The following is a 16,598-nucleotide window of genomic DNA, read 5'->3' on the forward strand; positions in this document are numbered from 1 at the left end:
CACAGACAGAGAGGTACACACCCCTCTCCCTCTGTTTCTCTGTTTCCTGCTCTTGCTATTCCAATGGTTGTCCTTCTCCCTCTCCCTTCCTCTCTCTCTTTCACTCTCTCTCTCCTCTCTTTCACTCTCTCTCTCTCTCCTCTCTCTCTCTCTCTCTCTCTCTCTCTCTCTCTCTCTCTCTCTCTCTCTCTCTCTCTCTTTCTCTCTCGCTCGCCAGGCCCGGCTCTAGGTATTTGGGGGCCCTAAGAGAGATTTGGTTTGGGAGGGCCCCCCACCATGTGGGAAAACATTTTATTGGTCGCCCTCTTGACGGTGGAAAGAAAATGTTTAGTTTTAAAGGTAATTTCCTATAATTCTACACATTTTGCCATGGGGTGTAGAGACCATGTTGCAAACACAAATACCCAGTGCAATCAAAGATTTGATTTTTTGTGTTTTTATATTTCCACGCTGAAGTTGGAATGATACTGAGAAATTGTGAAAATTATGATAATGTCCTTTTAGTATTTCAGCTGCTTGAAAAGACCGCCTGAAATTTCAGCCTGTTTTGGTGGGGTGGAGTTTTGGCCTTCCATGGTGACATCACCAGGCGGTAAATTAGTTAATAGACCAATAAGAAAGAGAGTTCCAAACCTGTCTGCCAATAACAGCTCATTTGAAGTTTTCTCCCCAACTCAGACCACCCCCAGACAGTCCTAGCAAAATTACTGCTTGAGAAATTGCTCTTTGCTAAGAAGCTATTTTTGTTTCTGATATAAAAAAAATAATTTAAAAATCACATTAAGGTACTTAATTGTTACCCAGAACTGATTTGATATTGACATAAAAACAGCTGGATTGGACCTTTATAATTATTTTGCCATGCGGGCAGAGAGCGACAATTTGCCCGGTCAGTATTCGGCTATGATTAATACAAGTTTAGATTAGAGAATGATTTTTAAACGCCGATGCCGATTGTTGGGGGTCGAGGAGGCCGATATGAAATATAATTACATCTTAACATTTTGATGAGGCATTCTACCATGAGGGCCTTCCCAGATTCCGTGATATCGGTGAGGAAGTACAGTCCTATAAATGTAAATGTAATGACCTGTAAATGACATTTAGGTAAGGATGTTATTTCAACATCTAACTATTTCCCCAAAATCGTCTTCAGGGTAACAACAACAAAAAAAGCCTTTCCTGTTTTGACAATTCTCAAGAAAACGTCCGCTTTCAAATAATTTCACAAAAGATTACTTAAAGCTTACAAACAGTATGAGTCCAAATCAGTCATTTCACAATTGGATGCGGTGAAAACAGGACAAGACAACACAACCATTTCTTCAACAGAGGCTTCAAAACAGCGATAAGTGTGACATTATAGAATATTTTGTGTGAAGGAAATGCTACCTGCACATTTATTAGCCAATGATCTCTTCCACATTCGCAGTTTATAATCTCACAATTGCAGTCAGCACTATAAAGCCAGGGTAAAAAAAACAACAACGAAATAGCCATATTTCAGAAAGAGGCATCAAAGAATTCCTTGCACTGCAAGCATCCGAAGAAAACAAGATTTTTTTTTAAACGTGTAAAATTGCTAACAACTTTAAGGCGATGAAGCTTTAATATCATCCATTGGGTAAAGACATTACTTGTGGAGGTAGACAGACCAGCAGAGAGCTGTTTACCTCAGAGCTTGAATCTATCCTGCAAACAGGGCATTCGGAAAGCATTCAGACCCCTTGACGTTTCCCACATTTTGTTACGTTACAGCCTTATTCTAAAATGGATGAAACTGTTCCCCCCCCCACCCCATCAATCTACACACAGTACCCTATCATGACATCACAATACCCTATAATGACATCACAATACCCTATCATGACATCACAATACCCTATAATGACATCACAATACCCTATAATGACATCACAATACCCTATAATGACATCACGATACCCTATAATGACATCACAATACCCTATCATGACATCACAATACCCTATAATGACATCACAATACCCTATCATGACATCACAATACCCTATAATGACATCACAATACCCTATAATGACATCACGATACCCTATAATGACATCACAATACCCTATCATGACATCACAATACCCTATAATGACATCACAATACCCTATCATGACATCACAATACCCTATAATGACATCACAATACCCTATAATGACATCACGATACCCTATAATGACAAAGCAAAAACAGGTTTGTAGAAATTTTAGCAAAGTTATTTAAAAAAAAAAAGCTGAAATATCACATTTACATAAGTATTCAGACCATTTACTCAGTACTTTGTTGAAGCACCTTACAGCATTGAGTCTCCTTGGGTATGACGCTACAAGCTTGGCACACCTGTATTTGGGGAGTTTCTCCCATTCTTCTCTACAGCTATAAATACAGTCCAAACTACACGACAGCTATAAATACATCCCAAACTACACGACAGCTATAAATACATCCCAAACTACACGACAGCTATAAATACATCCCAAACTACACGACAGCTATAAATAGAGTCCAAGCTACACGACAGCTATAAATAGAGTCCAAACTACACGACAGCTATAAATAGAGTCCAAGCTACACGACAGCTATAAATAGAGTCCAAACTACATGACAGCTATAAATAGAGTCCAAGCTACACGACAGCTATAAATAGAGTCCAAGCTACACGACAGCTATAAATAGAGTCCAAACTACACGACAGCTATAAATAGAGTCCAAACTACACGACAGCTATAAATAGAGTCCAAGCTACACGACAGCTATAAATAGAGTCCAAGCTACACGACAGCTATAAATACATTATAAACTACACGACACCTATAAATACAGTGCTTTCGGAATTGATTCAGACCCTTTGACTTTTTCCACATTGTGTTACGTTGCAGCCTTATTCTAAAATGTATTACATTGTTTTTTTCCCCTGGTCAATCTATACACAATATCCCATAATGACAAAACAAAAACAGGTTTGTAGAAATTTTCGCAAATTTGTTCAAAATAAAAAACTGAAAATCACATTTATTCAGACCCTTTATTCAGTACTTTGTTGAAGCACCTTTGGCAGCGATTACAGCCTCATGTCTTCTTGGGTATGTTGCTAGAAGCTTGGCATGCCTGTATTTGGGGAGTTTCTCCCATTCTTCTGTGCAGATCTTCTCAAGCTCTGTCAGCTTGGATGGGGAGCGTTGCTGCACAGCTATTTTCAGGTCTCTCCAGAGATGTTCGATTGGGTTCAAGTCCAGGCTCTAGCTGGGCCACTCAAGAACCGTCAGAGACTTGTACCGAAGCCACTCCTGCCTTGTCTTGGCTGTGTGCTTAGAGTCGTTGTCCTGTTGGAAGGTTGGAAGGTGAACCTTCACCCCAGTCTGAGGTCCTGAGCGCTCTGGAGCAGGTTTTCATCAAGGATCTCTCTGTGCTTTGCTCCGTTCCTCTTTGCCTCGATCCTGACTAGTCTCCCAGTCCCTTCCGCTGAAAAACATCCCCACCGCATGATGCTGCCACCACCATGCTTCACCGTAGGGACAGTGCCAGGTTTCCTCCGGACATGATGCTGCCACCACCATGCTTCACCGTAGGGATGGAGCAAGGTTTCCTCCAGACATGATGCTGCCACCACCATGCTTCACCGTAGGGATGGTGCCAAGTTTCCTCCAGACATGATGCTGCCACCACCATGCTTCACCGTAGGGATGGTGCCAAGTTTCCTCCAGACATGATGCTGCCACCACCATGCTTCACCGTAGGGATGGTGCCAAGTTTCCTCCCGACATGATGCTGCCACCACCATGCTTCACCGTAGGGATGGTGCCAAGTTTCCTCCAGACATGAAGCTTAGCATTCAGGCCAAGAGTTCGATCTTGGTTTCATCAGACCAGAGAATCTTGTTTCTCATGGTCTGAGAGTCTTTAGGTGCCTTTTGGCAAACTCCAATCGGGCTGTCATGTGTCTTTTACTGAGGAGTGGTTTCCGTCTGGCCACAATAACATAAAGGCCTGATTGGCAGAGTGCTGCAGAGATGATTGTCCTTCTAGAAGTTTCTCCCATCTCCACAGAGGAACTATAGATCTGTCAGGGTGACCAACCGGTTCTTGGTCATCTCCCTGACCAAGGCCATTCTCCCCCGATTGCTCAGTTTGGCCGGGCGGCCAGCTCTAGGGAGAGCCATGGTAGTTCCAAACTTTGGTAGTTCCAAACTTTAAGAATGATGGAGGCCACTGTGTTCTTGGGGACCTTCAATGCTGCAGACATGTTTTGGTACCCTTTCCCAGATCTGTGCCTCGACACAATCCTGTCTCGGAGCTCTACAGACCATTACTTCGTACTCATGGCTTGGTTTTTGCACTGACATGCACTGTCAACTGTGGGACCTTATATAGACAGGTGTGTGCCTTTCCAAATCACGTCCAATCCATTGAATTTACCACAGGTGGACTCCAATCAAGTTGTAGAAACACCTCAAGGATGATCAATGGAAACAGGATTCACTTGAGCTCAATTTCAGGTCTCATAGCTAAGGGTCTGAATACTCATGTAAATAAGTTAGCATTTTTTTATACATTTGCAAAAAATTCTAAAAAACAGTTTTGCTTTGTCATTATGGGGTATTGCGACGTCATTATGGGGTATTGTGATGTCATTAAGGGTTATTGTGTTGTCATTAAGGGGTATTGTGATGTCATTATGGGGTATTGTGATGTCATTAAGGGTTATTGTGTTGTCATTAAGGGGTATTGTGATGTCATTAAAGGGTATTGTGTGTAGATTGAGAAGAAAAATATTTATTTAATACATTTTAGAACAAGGTTGTAGCGTAACAAAATGTGTAAAAAGTTAAGGGGTCTGAATACTTTCAGAATGCACTGGTCACAACTCCATCCCTGGTCACAACTCCATCCCTGGTCACAACTCCATCCCTGGTCACAACTCCATCCCTGGTCACAACTCCATCCCTGGTGACTGGTCACACCTCCATCTCTAGTACCTGGTCACACCTCCATCTCTAGTACCTGGTCACACCTCCATCTCTAGTACCTGGTCACACCTCAATCCCTAATAGTCAGAAGGTAGTAGTGTTTATTAAACAGTCGGACGGTGGTAGTGTTTATTAAACAGTCAGACGGTAGTAGTAGTGTTTATTAAACAGTCAGACGGTAGTAGTAGTGTTTATTAAACAGTCAGACGGTAGTAGTAGTGTTTATTAAACAGTCAGACGGTAGTAGTAGTGTTTATTAAACAGTCGGACGGTAGTAGTAGTGTTTATTAAACAGTCAGACGGTAGTAGTGTTTATTAAACAGTCGGACGGTAGTAGTAGTGTTTATTAAACAGTCAGACGGTAGTAGTAGTGTTTATTAAACAGTCAGACGGTAGTAGTAGTGTTTATTAAACAGTCAGACGGTAGTAGTAGTGTTTATTAAACAGTCAGACGGTAGTAGTAGTGTTTATTAAACAGTCAGACGGTAGTAGTGTTTATTAAACAGTCAGACGGTAGTAGTAGTGTTTATTAAACAGTCAGACGGTAGTAGTGTTTATTAAACAGTCAGACGGTAGTAGTAGTGTTTATTAAACAGTCAGACGGTAGTAGTGTTTATTAAACAGTCAGATGGTAGTAGTAGTGTTTATTAAACAGTCAGACGGTAGTAGTGTTTATTAAACAGTCAGACGGTAGTAGTAGTGTTTATTAAACAGTCAGACGGTAGTAGTAGTGTTTATTAAACAGTCAGACGGTAGTAGTAGTGTTTATTAAACAGTCAGACGGTAGTAGTGTTTATTAAACAGTCAGACGGTAGTAGTAGTGTTTATTAAACAGTCAGACGGTAGTAGTAGTGTTTATTAAACAGTCAGATGGTAGTAGTAGTGTTTATTAAACAGTCGGACGGTAGTAGTAGTGTTTATTAAACAGTCAGACGGTAGTAGTAGTGTTTATTAAACAGTCAGACGGTAGTAGTAGTGTTTATTAAACAGTCAGACGGTAGTAGTGTTTATTAAACAGTCGGACGGTAGTATTGTTTATTAAACAGTCAGATGGTAGTAGTAGTGTTTATTAAACAGTCAGACGGTAGTTGTAGTGTTTATTAAACAGTCAGATGGTAGTAGTAGTGTTTATTAAACAGTCGGACGGTAGTAGTAGTGTTTATTAAACAGTCAGACGGTAGTAGTAGTGTTTATTAAACAGTCAGACGGTAGTAGTAGTGTTTATTAAACAGTCAGACGGTAGTAGTGTTTATTAAACAGTCGGACGGTAGTAGTGTTTATTAAACAGTCAGACGGTAGTAGTAGTGTTTATTAAACAGTCAGATGGTAGTAGTGTTTATTAAACAGTCGGACGGTAGTAGTGTTTATTAAACAGTCAGACGGTAGTAGTAGTGTTTATTAAACAGTCAGATGGTAGTAGTGTTTATTAAACAGTCGGACGGTAGTAGTAGTGTTTATTAAACAGTCAGACGGTAGTAGTAGTGTTTATTAAACAGTCAGATGGTAGTAGTAGTGTTTATTAAACAGTCAGACGGTAGTAGTAGTGTTTATTAAACAGTCAGACGGTAGTAGTAGTGTTTATTAAACAGTCGGACGGTAGTAGTAGTGTTTATTAAACAGTCAGATGGTAGTAGTAGTGTTTATTAAACAGTCAGACGGTAGTGGTACTGTTTATTAAACAGTCGGACGGTAGTAGTGTTTATTAAACAGTCAGACGGTAGTAGTAGTGTTTATTAAACAGTCAGACGGTAGTAGTAGTGTTTATTAAACAGTCAGATGGTAGTAGTAGTGTTTATTAAACAGTCAGACGGTAGTAGTGTTTATTAAACAGTCAGACGGTAGTAGTAGTGTTTATTAAACAGTCGGACGGTAGTAGTAGTGTTTATTAAACAGTCGGACGGTAGTAGTAGTGTTTATTAAACAGTCAGACGGTAGTAGTGTTTAGAACACGCTGCTCTACTTCTCTCCCCATTGAGTCAGGTAGAACACGCTGCTCTCCTTCCCTCCCCATTGAGTCAGGTTGAACACGCTGCTCTACTTCCCTCCCCATTGAGTCAGGTAGAACACGCTGCTCTACTTCCCTCCCCATTGAGTCAGGTAGAACACGCTGCTCTACTTCCCACCCATTGAGACAGGTAGAACACGCTGCTCTACTTCCCTCCCCATTGAGTCAGGTAGAACACGCTGCTCTACTTCCCACCCATTGAGACAGGTAGAACACGCTGCTGTACTTCCCTCCCCATTGAGTCAGGTAGAACACGCTGCTCTACTTCCCTCCCCATTGAGTCAGGTAGAACACGCTGCTCTACTTCCCACCCCATTGAGTCAGGTAGAACACGCTGCTCTACTTTCCTCCCCATTGAGCCAGGTAGAACACGCTGCTCTACTTCCCACCCATTGAGTCAGGTAGAATACGCTGCTCTACTTCCCTCCCCATTGAGTCAGGTAGAACACGCTGCTCTACTTCCCTCCCCATTGAGTCAGGTAGAACACGCTGCTCTACTTCCTCCCCATTGAGTCAGGTAGAACACGCTGCTCTACTTCCCTCCCCATTGAGTCAGGTAGAATACGCTGCTCTACTTCCCTCCCCATTGAGTCAGGTAGAACACGCTGCTCTACTTCCCTCCCCATTGAGTCAGGTAGAACACGCTGCTCTATTTCCCACCCATTGAGACAGGTAGAACACGCTGCTCTACTTCCCTCCCCATTGAGTCAGGTAGAACACGCTGCTCTACTTCCCTCCCCATTGATTCAGGTAGAACACGCTGCTCTACTTCCCACCCCATTGAGTCAGGTAGAACACGCTGCTCTACTTCCCACCCCATTGAGTCAGGTAGAACACGCTGCTCTACTTTCCTCCCCATTGAGCCAGGTAGAACACGCTGCTCTACTTCCCACCCATTGAGTCAGGTAGAATACGCTGCTCTACTTCCTTCCCCATTTAGTCAGGTAGAACACGCTGCTCTATTTCCCTCCCCATTGAGTCAGGTAGAATACGCTGCTCTACTTCCCTCCCCATTGAGACAGGTAGAACACGCTGCTCTACTTCCCACCCATTGAGTCAGGTAGAACACGCTGCTCTATTTCCCTCCCCATTGAGTCAGGTAGAACACGCTGCTCTACTTCCCTCCCCATTGAGTCAGGTAGAACACGCTGCTCTACTTCCCTCCCCATTGAGTCAGGTAGAACACGCTGCTCTACTTCCCACCCCATTGAGACAGGTAGAACACCTTGCTCTACCTCCCACCCATTGAGTCAGGTAGAACACGCTGCTCTACTTCCCTCCCCATTGAGTCAAGGTAGAACACGCTGCTCTACTTCCCTCCCCATTGAGTCAGGTAGAACACGCTGCTCTACTTCCCTCCCCATTGAGTCAGGTAGAACACGCTGCTCTACTTCCCACCCATTTAGTCAGGTAGAACACGCTGCTCTACTTCCCTCCCCATTGAGTCAGGTAGAACACGCTGCACTACTTCCCACCCATTGAGTCAGGTAGAACACGCTGCTCTACTTCCCTCCCCATTGAGTCAGGTAGAACACGCTGCTCTACTTCCCTCCCCATTGAGTCAAGGTATAACACGCTGCTCTACTTCCCTCCCCATTTAGTCAGGTAGAACACGCTGCTCTACCTCCCACCCATTGAGTCATGTAGAACACGCTGCTCTACTTCCCTCCCCATTGAGTCAGGTAGAACACGCTGCTCTACTTCCCTCCCCATTGAGTCAGGTAGAACACGCTGCTCTACTTCCCTCCCCATTGAGTCAGGTAGAACACGCTGCTCTACCTCCCACCCATTGAGTCAGGTAGAACACGCTGCTCCTCTTTCCTCCCCATTGAGTCAGGTAGAACACGCTGCTCCTCTTTCCTCCCCATTGAGTCAGGTAGAACACGCTGCTCTACTTCCCTCCCCATTGAGTCAGGTAGAACACGCTGCTCTACTTCCCTCCCCATTGAGACAGGTAGAACACGCTGCTCTACTTCCCTCCCCATTGAGTCAGGTAGAACACGCTGCTCTACTTCCCTCCCCATTTAGTCAGGTAGAACACGCTGCTCTACTTCCCTCCCCATTGAGTCAGGTAGAACACGCTGCTCTACTTCCCTCCCCATTGAGTCAGGTAGAACACGCTGCTCTACTTCCCTCCCCATTTAGTCAGGTAGAACACGCTGCTCTACTTCCCTCCCCATTGAGTCAGGTAGAACACGCTGCTCTACTTCCCTCCCCATTGAGTCAGGTAGAACACGCTGCTCTACTTCCCTCCCCATTGAGTCAGGTAGAACACGCTGCTCTACTTCCCTCCCCATTGAGTCAGGTAGAACACGCTGCTCTACTTCCCTCCCCATTGAGTCAAGGTAGAACACGCTGCTCTACTTCCCTCCCCATTGAGTCAGGTAGAACACGCTGCTCTACTTCCCTCCCCATTGAGTCAGGTAGAACACGCTGCTCTACATCCCTCCCCATTGAGTCAAGGTTGAACACGCTGCTCTACTTCCCTCCCCATTTAGTCAGGTAGAACACGCTGCTCTACTTCCCACCCATTGAGTCATATATATATATATAATATATATCCCATTTAGCAGACGCTTTTGTCCAAAGCGACTTACAAGTCGGCTGGGGCCACTACTTTTACATATGGGTGGCCCCAGCGGGAATCGAACCCACGACGCTTGGCGTTGCAAGCGCCATGCTCAACCGACTGAGCCACACAGGACCACGAGTCCCAGTCATGTAGAACACGCTGCTCCTCTTTCCTCCCCATTGAGACAGGTAGAACACCTTGCTCTACTTCTCTCCCCATTGAGTCAGGTAGAACACGCTGCTCTACTTCCCTCCCCATTGAGTCAGGTTGAACACGCTGCTCTACTTCCCTCCCCATTGAGTCAGGTAGAACACGCTGCTCTACTTCCCTCCCCATTGAGTCAGGTTGAACACGCTGCTCTACTTCCCTCCCCATTTAGTCAGGTAGAACACGCTGCTCTACTTCCCTCCCCATTTAGTCAGGTTGAACACGCTGCTCTACTTCCCTCCCCATTTAGTCAGGTTAAACACGCTGCTCTACTTCCCTCCCCATTTAGTCAGGTTGAACACGCTGCTCTACATCCCTCCCCATTTAGTCAGGTTGAACACGCTGCTCTCTCTTGGTGCACCTCCCCTCTTTTTCTTTCTCTGCCATCTCTCTTCACTTCACAGTTTTTTTCTCCCTTCTTAGCGCTCTCCACCTCAGGTGCAGGGTTTGGTTCCGGCCTACAGCGGCGAGACGGACAGCGAGGGAGAGGAGGGAGGAGAGAAGGATGAGAGGATGACAGACTGGGCTAAGCTAGCCTGTCTGCTGTGTAGGAGACAGTTCCCCAGCAAGGAGGCTCTCATACGACACCAACAGCTCTCGGAGCTACACAAGGTGCTTATAACATGCCTACGGAGTAACATAACACAGACACGAAGCCACAATGTAATCTTTTACTATAACTATGTAATAAGGCATTTTCCAAATTGGTGGTTGACTTCTATATAAGGCCTGAACTGAAGTCGTTACGGGGGCTCACATCTCACCTCTTCTGATGTCAGAGCTGTTTCTGTCTTCTGATGTGAAAGGAGGTGATCCATAGGAGTTCCATAGCAGTCCCAGTTTATCTTGACTGTTAATCTGCAGTCCCAGTTTGTCTTGACTGTTAATCTGCAGTCCCAGTTTATCTTGACTGTTAATCTGCAGTCCCAGTTTGTCTTGACTGTTAATCTGCAGTCCCAGTTTATCTTGACTGTTAATCTGCAGTCCCAGTTTGTCTTGACTGTTAACCTGCAGTCCCAGTTTATCTTGACTGCTAATCTGCAGTCCCAGTTTGTCTTGACTGTTAATCTGCAGTCCAAGTTTATCCAGTTTATTGATCCAGCTTTCTGGAACATATTCCCCTTGACCTCTGACTAACCTTTAACCTCTTCATCTCCTCCCTCAGCAAAACCTGGAGCAGCGGAGGTCACAGCAAGAGGGGGGTATAGGGGCGGTGGTGGGGGCGGAGGCGGGGGAGAGGAAAGACAAAGGAGGGCCGTCCACAGAGCCACCAGACCCCAAGAAGAGGAAATACAGCCCCCTGTAAGCACTGCTGTCTCTCTCACACACACACACACACACACACACACACACACACACACACACACACACACACACACACACACACACACACACACACACACACACACACACACACACACACACACACACACACACACACACAGATGACGCTGGAGAAGAAGGCTGACATTGTAGGCGTTCCGATCCAATTGTGTGTTTTTTGTTTTGTTTCTTTGCTTTGTTTGTAAGTTATTATGTACATAATGTTGCTGCTACCATCTCTTATGACCGAAAATAACCTCTGTACATCAGAACAACGATGACTCACCACGAACTGGCAGAATCCTTTTCTCCCTTTAACGAGTCCGACGAGCCTGAAGTGAACGACATACCGCTCTCCCGGGAACAGAACCAGATCTCCGTCATTTGCATGAAAAGAAGGCAGAGATAAAGGGGTCAGAGGTCGGGCTGCCTTCTGAGAATTGGCAGGCGATTGAATAAAAAAGGATTCTTCCAGTCAGAAGTTTACATCCACTGAGGTTGGAGTCATTAAAACTAGTTTACAGACACTTAGGTTGGAGTCATTAAAACTAGTTTACAGACACTGAGGTTGGAGTCATTAAAACTAGTTTACATACACTGAGGTTGGAGTCATTAAAACTAGTTTACATCCACTGAGGTTGGAGTCATTAAAACTAGTTTACAGACACTGAGGTTGGAGTCATTAAAACTAGTTTACAGACACTGAGGTTGGAGTCATTAGAACTAGTTTACATACACTGAGGTTGGAGTCATTAAAACTAGTTTACATACACTTAGGTTGGAGTCATTAAAACTAGTTTACATACACTGAGGTTGGAGTCATTAAAACTAGTTTACATACACTGAGGTTGGAGTCATTAAAACTAGTTTACACACACTGAGGTTGGAGTCATTAAAACTAGTTTACATACACTTAGGTTGGAGTCATTAAAACTAGTTTACATACACTTAGGTTGGAGTCATTAAAACTAGTTTACACACACTGAGGTTGGAGTCATTAAAACTAGTTTACATACACTGAGGTTGGAGTCATTAAAACTAGTTTACATACACTTAGGTTGGAGTCATTAAAACTAGTTTACATACACTGAGGTTGGAGTCATTAAAACTAGTTTACATCCACTTAGGTTGGAGTCATTAAAACTAGTTTACACACACTGAGGTTGGAGTCATTAGAACTAGTTTACATACACTTAGGTTGGAGTCATTAAAACTAGTTTACATACACTGAGGTTGGAGTCATTAAAACTAGTTTACATCCACTGAGGTTGGAGTCATTAAAACTAGTTTACATACACTGAGGTTGGAGTCATTAAAACTAGTTTACACACACTGAGGTTGGAGTCATTAAAACTAGTTTACAGACACTTAGGTTGGAGTCATTAAAACTAGTTTACATACACTTAGGTTGGAGTCATTAAAACTAGTTTACATACATTTACATTTAAGGTTGGAGTCATTAAAACTAGTTTACAGACACTGAGGTTGGAGTCATTAAAACTAGTTTACATACACTGAGGTTGGAGTCATTAAAACTAGTTTACATACACTGAGATTGGAGTCATTAAAACTAGTTTACATACACTTAGGTTGGAGTCATTAAAACTAGTTTACACACACTGAGGTTGGAGTCATTAGAACTAGTTTACATACACTGAGGTTGGAGTCATTAAAACTAGTTTACATACACTTAGGTTGGAGTCATTAAAACTAGTTTACATACACTTAGGTTGGAGTCATTAAAACTAGTTTACATACACTCAGGTTGGAGTCATTAAAACTAGTTTACATACACTTAGGGTGGAGTCATTAAAACTAGATTACACACACTGAGGTTGGAGTCATTAGAACTAGTTTACATACACTTAGGTTGGAGTCATTAAAACTAGTTTACATCCACTGAGGTTGGAGTCATTAAAACTAGTTTACATACACTGAGGTTGGAGTCATTAAAACTAGTTTACACACACTGAGGTTGGAGTCATTAAAACTAGTTTACACACACTGAGGTTGGAGTCATTAGAACTAGTTTACATACACTTAGGTTGGAGTCATTAAAACTAGTTTACATACACTCAGGTTGGAGTCATTAAAACTAGTTTACAGACACTGAGGTTGGAGTCATTAAAACTAGTTTACATACACTTAGGTTGGAGTCATTAAAACTAGTTTACATACACTGAGGTTGGAGTCATTAAAACTAGTTTACAGACACTGAGGTTGGAGTCATTAAAACTAGTTTACATCCACTGAGGTTGGAGTCATTAAAACTAGTTTACATACACTGAGGTTGGAGTCATTAAAACTAGTTTACAGACACTGAGGTTGGAGTCATTAAAACTAGTTTACAGACACTTAGGTTGGAGTCATTAAAACTAGTTTACATACACTTAGGTCTGAGTCATTAAAACTAGTTTACATACACTTAGGTTGGAGTCATTAAAACTAGTTTACATACACTTAGGTTGGAGTCATTAAAACTCGTTTACATACACTTAGGTTGGAGTCATTAAAACTAGTTTACATACACTTAGGTTGGAGTCATTAAAACTAGTTTACATGCATTTACATTTAAGGTTGGAGTCATTAAAACTAGTTTACAGACACTTAGGTTGGAGTCATTAAAACTAGTTTACATACACTTAGGTTGGAGTCATTAAAACTAGTTTACATACACTTAGGTTGGAGTCATTAAAACTAGTTTACAGACACTTAGGTTGGAGTCATTAAAACTCGTTTACATACACTTAGGTTGGAGTCATTAAAACTAGTTTACATACACTTAGGTTGGAGTCATTAAAACTAGTTTACATACACTTAGGTTGGAGTCATTAAAACTAGTTTACAGACACTTAGGTTGGAGTCATTAAAACTAGTTTACATACACTCAGGTTGGAGTCATTAAAACTAGTTTACATACACTTAGGTTGGAGTCATTAAAACTAGTTTACATACACTTAGGTCTGAGTCATTAAAACTAGTTTTTCAACCACTCCACAAATTTCTTGTTAACAAACTATAGTTTTGGGAAGTCGGTTAGGACATCTACTTTGTGCATGACACAAATAATTTTTCCAACAATTGTTTACAGGCAGATTATTTCACTTATAATTCACTGTATCACAATTCCAGTGGGTCAGAAGTTTACATACACTAAGTTGATTGTGCCTTTAAACAGCTTGGAAAATTCCAGAAAATTCTATAATGGCTTTAGAAGCTTCTGATAGGCTAATTGACATCATTTGAGTCAATTGGAGGTGTACCTGTGGATGTATTTCAAGGCCTACCTTCAAACTCAGTGCCTCTTTGCTTGACATCATGGGAAAATCAAAAGAAATCAGCCAAGATCTCTGAAAAAAAATGTAGACCTCCACAAGTCTGGTCCAACGCCTGAAGGTACCACATTCATCTGTACAAACAATAGTACGCAAGTATAAACACCATGGGACCACGCAGCTGTCCCATGTGGGAAGCTTGTGGAAGGCTACCCGAAACGTTTGACCCAAGTTAAACAACTTAAAGGCAATGCTACCAAATACTAATTGAGTGTATGTAAACTTCTGACACACTGGGAATGGGATGAAAGGAATAAAAGCTGAAATAAATAATTATCTCTACTATTATTCTGACATTTCACATTCTTAAAATAAAGTGGTGATCCTAACTGACCTAAAACAGGGAATTTATACTAGGATTATATGTCAGGAATTGTGAAAAACTGAGTTTAAATGTATTTGGCTATGTAAACCTCCGACTTCAACTGTACACACACACACACACACTCACATCCAACACATAGACAAACTTCCACACCTAACACATTCTCTCCCTCTCTCTCTTCTCCCTATTTTCCCTCTTCCTCTTTTCTCACCTTCCCCACTCTTCTCCTCTATCTCCCTCCCTCTCTCTCCATTGCCTCTCTCTCCCCCTCTCTCTTTCCATCCACCTCTCTCCCTCCATCCATCTCTCCTCTCTCTCTCCTCTATCTCCCTCCCTCTCTCTCCATTGCCTCTCTCTCCCCCTCTCTCTTTCCATCCTCCTCTCTCCCTCCATCCATCTCTCCTCTCTCTCTCCTCTATCTTCCTCCCTCTCTCTCCATCGCCTCTCTCTCCCCCGCTCTCTTTCCATCCCTCTCTCTCTCCATCCCTCTCTTTCCATCCCTCTCTCTTTCCATCCCTCTCTCTCTCCTCTCTCTCTTCTCCCTCTCTCCTATCTCCCTCCCTCTCTCTCCCCTCTCTCTTTCCATCCCCCTCTCTCCCGCCATCCATCTCGCCTCTATCTCCCTCCCTCTCTCTCCATCGCCTCTCTCTCCCCCTCTCTCTTTCCATCCATCTCTCTCTTTCCATCCCTCTCTCTTTCCATCCCTCTCTCTTTCCATCACCTCTCTCTCCCCCTCTCTCTTTCCATCCCTCTCTCTCCCTCCATCCCTCTCTCTCCCTCCATCCATCTCTCTCACGTCGTCCCTCTCTCCTTATCTTTCTGTAGTGATGGTACGGCTGGCAGTAGTCTAGGTGCCAGGATGCTGCAGGGAGGGGTGAAGAAAGGACTGCTGCTACGTAACGTGCAAGTGGACTGACCCCTGACCTTTAAACCCCGACCTCTAACCTCTAACCCCAGACATTCAACCATCGCACAGGACTAGGCTCCCTGGGTACAGATCTAGGATCAGCTTCCCGTCCCCCAATCCTAACCTTAACCCTTTACACTCATACTCGTATCCGGGTTGAAAATGGCAGATTTGGGCACCGATAAATACCTAAATTGGAACGTATATGCTCATCACAGCGATGCATGAGTTTTGACTGACAGACAGTCTGAACTTGAGCACCTCGCGCAACGTAAAGTTGCAACCCGTCCCTCCTCGCAACTTTTGCAAATGTTTTGCTGTCTGAGTGAAGGGAAAATGCAGTAAATTAAGAGGACTATATGCATTTTGTTGAGGATTATAATAAATATCGCTCTGATGTCATACGTCGCCTGTGGGTACAGTTACCAGATGACGTGTCGTCATACCCTGGGTTGTTCTGAACAGAACGAGACTATGTTTGATGTAGTTACCAGATGACTTGTCGTCATACCCTGGGTTGTTCTGAACAGAACGAGACTATGTTTGATGTAGTTACCAGATGACTTGTCGTCATACCCTGGGTTGTTCTGAACAGAACGAGACTATGTTTGATGTAGTTACCAGATGACGTGTCGTCATACCCTGGGTTGTTCTGAACAGAATGAGACTATGTTTGATGTAGTTACCAGATGACTTGTCGTCATACCCTGGGTTGTTCTGAACAGAACGAGACTATGTTTGATGTAGTTACCAGATGACGTGTCGTCATACCCTGGGTTGTTCTGAACAGAACGAGACTATGTTTGATGTAGTTACCAGATGACTTGTCGTCATACCCTGGGTTGTTCTGAACAGAACGAGACTATGTTTGATGTAGTTACCAGATGACTTGTCGTCATACCCTGGGTTGTTCTGAACAGAACGAGACTAT

General features: G+C 43.2%; 1 protein-coding gene across 1 annotated transcript in view; it reads left to right on the top strand.

The window, feature by feature from the left end:
- rbm10 (RNA binding motif protein 10) overlaps nt 1-16,155 on the top strand; it is a 59,413-nt gene extending 43,258 nt beyond the window's left edge. Inside the window, exons 15-18 of the mRNA XM_064921992.1 lie at nt 1-13; nt 10,201-10,389; nt 10,943-11,079; nt 15,586-16,155. The exon at nt 1-13 is cut by the window's left edge and continues 47 nt beyond it. Coding sequence (XP_064778064.1) covers nt 1-13; nt 10,201-10,389; nt 10,943-11,079; nt 15,586-15,676 — 430 coding nt within the window. The 3' untranslated portion in view covers nt 15,677-16,155. The remainder of the gene's footprint in view (nt 14-10,200; nt 10,390-10,942; nt 11,080-15,585) is intronic.
- The last annotated feature ends 443 nt before the right edge of the window (nt 16,156-16,598 follow it).

Source organism: Oncorhynchus masou, chromosome 18 (genome assembly GCF_036934945.1).
Source record: "Oncorhynchus masou masou isolate Uvic2021 chromosome 18, UVic_Omas_1.1, whole genome shotgun sequence".
Taxonomy (NCBI): domain Eukaryota; kingdom Metazoa; phylum Chordata; class Actinopteri; order Salmoniformes; family Salmonidae; genus Oncorhynchus; species Oncorhynchus masou.